Here is a 3,828-nt window from a genome sequence, read left to right as displayed (position 1 = left end):
TTGGACGTGAAGAAGGAGCAAGTTGCACGTGGGGAAAAAAACGACGCCTGATTTAAATGTCACACCTGAACGCTCACATCTTTTTAATTATGTTTGAAATTATGAACATTGCTCAACATCATGAAAATTAAACCTTATTTTCAATAAGCAATTCTGAAAAATATTTAGGGGTGCTTAACTTTTTTCCAGGTGTATATTTTCAAACCAAACTAAGTGAAATGATCTAGAAACTTTGTAAAATACGTGACAACTGTTCTTCAATGAAAATTCAATATTTTTCAGCTTTGTGAATTGTCTATCTATGTATACACTATATTTTCCAGCTAAAACTGACATTAAAGCTTTATATTATTTATATATATATTTATAATCCTTAATAACACTAGCCTAGAATACTGATGCGTATTCCGTGAATGTAAAAAAAAAGTAGGCTAAACAGCTTTTGCCTCATTCATTGCAACAACTTTATGGAGCTAGTTCTGTATCTGAATATTCTAAGTATTGTTACGTAGTCTAGGTAAGTAACTTATAATCCCATGGTAACTGAAGTTGCATAACCACCTCAGGCTAAAAATAACAGTTTCTCATGAGTTGCTATTACCACGTTGCTTTTTTGTGAATCAGTGATTCAGAACTTTGTAGATCTTTATCATATTCACACACCTTTCTACAGTCAACATTTCAGACTAATTTTGAGTAAGAATATTACTATATTATCTTTTTTAAAAAGAAACTTTGGAGTAACAATAGCTTCCAGTTACTTGAGTAAAATCAGTCTATCAGGAACTTTAAAATATTCTAATATACAATCCATAAGTTAATGAAATGCTTTCTTCAGATTAGTTACAAGGGTGCATAATAACTGGGAGCATTTCACAAATAAATATGGAACGTGCTATTGTAAAACGACTTTAGAGCTTTTTTTTTTTTACGAATAATGAATTTAACTTAAGCTAACAGATGGCGTTCCGATTTGTACAAATACGGAAAAGACTAAAGGTTATTTCTGTACTGAAACCAGTTTCTGGTTTGAGGGTAATGTCACATTTAATACCTAGCTTGAAAAAAATCCTTCCTAGTTTCGTTAGTTGGTCGTTAGTAAATACATAAAAGGCCTCAATATGTTGTGAAATGTAAAATGAAAACAAATAGAAAAAAGCAAGACATTTGATCGCAGTTACTTTCTTTTTTAATAACTTCATGTACATACCATTACTTTTTATGACATAATTATACCAGTGTTTAGGTTAAGTTGACCGATTTTCTTTCATAAGACTTCAAAAAAAACACGTTAAAATAATAATCCACTGAAAAAAAAACTGTTTCTTGCATTTCTACGTAAACAACAAATGATCTTACCTTGCACCAACAGATGTTCTGATGCTTGTATATTTGTTGTTAAGCATAAAGCTACACAATGGGCTATCTGTGTTGTAACTACCACTGGTATTGAAACCCGTTTATAGCGTTATCAGTCTTCTGACTTAGCGCTGAGCCACTGGAAGGTGAGAGGGAAGAGCTTTTTTAATGTTAAACTTATTTGTCATCCCATTACCAGAAGTTGGCTATTCTTTTTATATCAAATGTTCAGACAAGAAAAGAAGAATTATTGTAGCATTATTATAAAAATGAGAAATGAAATAAGATTTACAGCTCACAGAATTCGGTAAAAATGCTTCGTTGTAAGATTAATTAAAGACAACTGTTTGGTTTTCAATTTTTTTTACCCCAAAGTTTTAGCAAGAAATGTATCTTCTGGGAGTATTTCAGATACTAAAGGTCAGTTGAAATATACTCTACGGTTTAGATACATAGAAAAAGGTTTTTGTATCAGCTGATTTTCTCGTGAAACCTGGAGTTCTATTAAATTTTTTCCATACAAGTGAGAAATATATATATATATATATATAGCTTTAAAATAAATTATTCTCTTCAAAGTCATATTTTTATAATGTTAATTATCTGAACGTTCTTCTCACTCTACGTTTCAAAACGATTTTGACAATATAAAAGAATAGTGAAAAATATATTCGAATGTCTATACCTAGTAGGTAAGACCTGAAAGTCAAGTTAAGAGCCATGGTTTAGGAATGGACTTTGTCTTTCAGATCTCTATGATCCACGGGACGTCCAACGTTTAAAAGACGACGATTTTTACTGTAAAAGATTCATAAGACACCAACATGGCGACATGGACGCAGCTGTAGAAATGGTCAAAAATACATTCAAGTGGAGAAAGGAAAAAATATGAACGGTTTGTATCATATTACGAGATAGTTTAAAGACTACATTCAGATTAAAATATATTAATATTTCATATTTCGATGAAGTTATTTAAATGTGAAATGAAAATTTTCCGCAGTATCCGCAAGATAGAATTGCCACAGATGTAGAATTATGGACTCTCTAGCTACAAGTTAGAATACAGATTTAAAAAAAAACTGTAATCGCTAAGCCTACTGCCAATACGTACAGTCTTTATGAAATTTTAATATGAATCCAAACTATTAAATTTATGATCATCAACGACACCGCAAAGATTAATATTTCTTCTTCTTCCAGCTGATTATTGAGCAAGAAATAATGTTTCCTGGCTAAACAAAATCTAAATGTGCTTTGATAACTTTCTTAAGGTAAATATAAAACTAACTGCTAAAATGTACATACATTGTTATAAATGTATCTATTTTAGCAGTCACAGGGCTTTTCGATCATGTTTATATCAATGTGTATGTAAATCTGTTTTGTAGTTACATATATTAACGTACTAATGACAAGCTTAGAGGAGAATATTATTTAGAGAACACGAGATAACTAGCTATATGGTAACGCTTTCAGTTAGGTTTCGAAGGTACTGTAATTTTTAATTAGCGATGAGGGATATCTACCTCGATGTAACACATCCACTTAAAACGTCATTTCAGTGGTACCTCTTAAACATAGTGTTACGACATCGAGGTCACGTGACTAGTATCACGCCACGTCATTCTCGAACATTCACGTCCTTTCCTTAAATCTCGTGATCCTTCTAGATATAGTGTAGTCTTGTATATATAAGACCGGCTACGAAGCGACGGGGAGGTTGAGTAATTGAATGTATGCTGACAGAGAGAATACTGTTGGGCACGTGAGACGTTCTTTGAGAATTATAGCGTTTGTTATAGAGCGACTGTTGAAATTAAGTGTATCGTAAAGTTGTATTCGGAAAGAATAAACCAGTTTTATTTAAGAAAGGACTTGTGTCGCTAAAGTTTCGTCGGAACGAATTTACGGAAAATTAACTAACGAACGGAGACGTAACAATACGCTGTAAAAAAGTTGTGTTGTAAATTGACTCACTACAACACAAATTACGTTTCTTGAACAGATAATTAGGTCAACTATAACACAATTAAAATGTTAGTGCAAACAACACAGTAAATATAACAAACCATCGAAACATTTGAAAAACTAGTTTCGACACATTCATGCGTCCTCTTCAGTCTCACGTTGTATTGACATATTTGTTCCATTTACTTTTCCGTCTCACGTTGTCATGACATATTTGTTCCATTTACTTTTCAGTCTCACGTTGTCTTAACATATTTGTTCCATTTACTTTTCAGTCTCACGTTGTCTTGACATATTTGTTCCATTTACTCTTCAGTCTCACGTTGTCTTGACATATTTGTTCCATTTACTTTTCAGTCTTACGTTGTCTTGACATTATTTGTTTTATTTACCTTTCAGTTCTTCACGTTGTCTTGACATATTTGTTCCATTTACTCTTCAGTCTCACGTTGTACTTAGACTATTATTTGTTTAATTTTACTTTTCAGTCTTACGTTG

The 3,828-nt window shown here is 32.0% G+C and overlaps 1 protein-coding gene across 1 annotated transcript in view; it reads left to right on the top strand.

The window, feature by feature from the left end:
- Positions 1-3,828, top strand: part of LOC106463016 (motile sperm domain-containing protein 2-like) — a 20,446-nt gene that overhangs the window by 6,335 nt on the left and 10,283 nt on the right. Inside the window, exon 2 of the mRNA XM_013922984.2 lies at positions 2,109-2,249. Within this exon, the coding sequence (XP_013778438.1) occupies positions 2,109-2,249 (141 nt within the window). The remainder of the gene's footprint in view (positions 1-2,108; positions 2,250-3,828) is intronic.

This window comes from Limulus polyphemus, unplaced genomic scaffold (genome assembly GCF_000517525.1).
Source record: "Limulus polyphemus unplaced genomic scaffold, Limulus_polyphemus-2.1.2 Scaffold1302, whole genome shotgun sequence".
NCBI lineage: Eukaryota > Metazoa > Arthropoda > Merostomata > Xiphosura > Limulidae > Limulus > Limulus polyphemus.
Note: the sequence above shows the minus strand (reverse complement) of the source record. Positions and strands in the feature narration are given on the sequence as shown.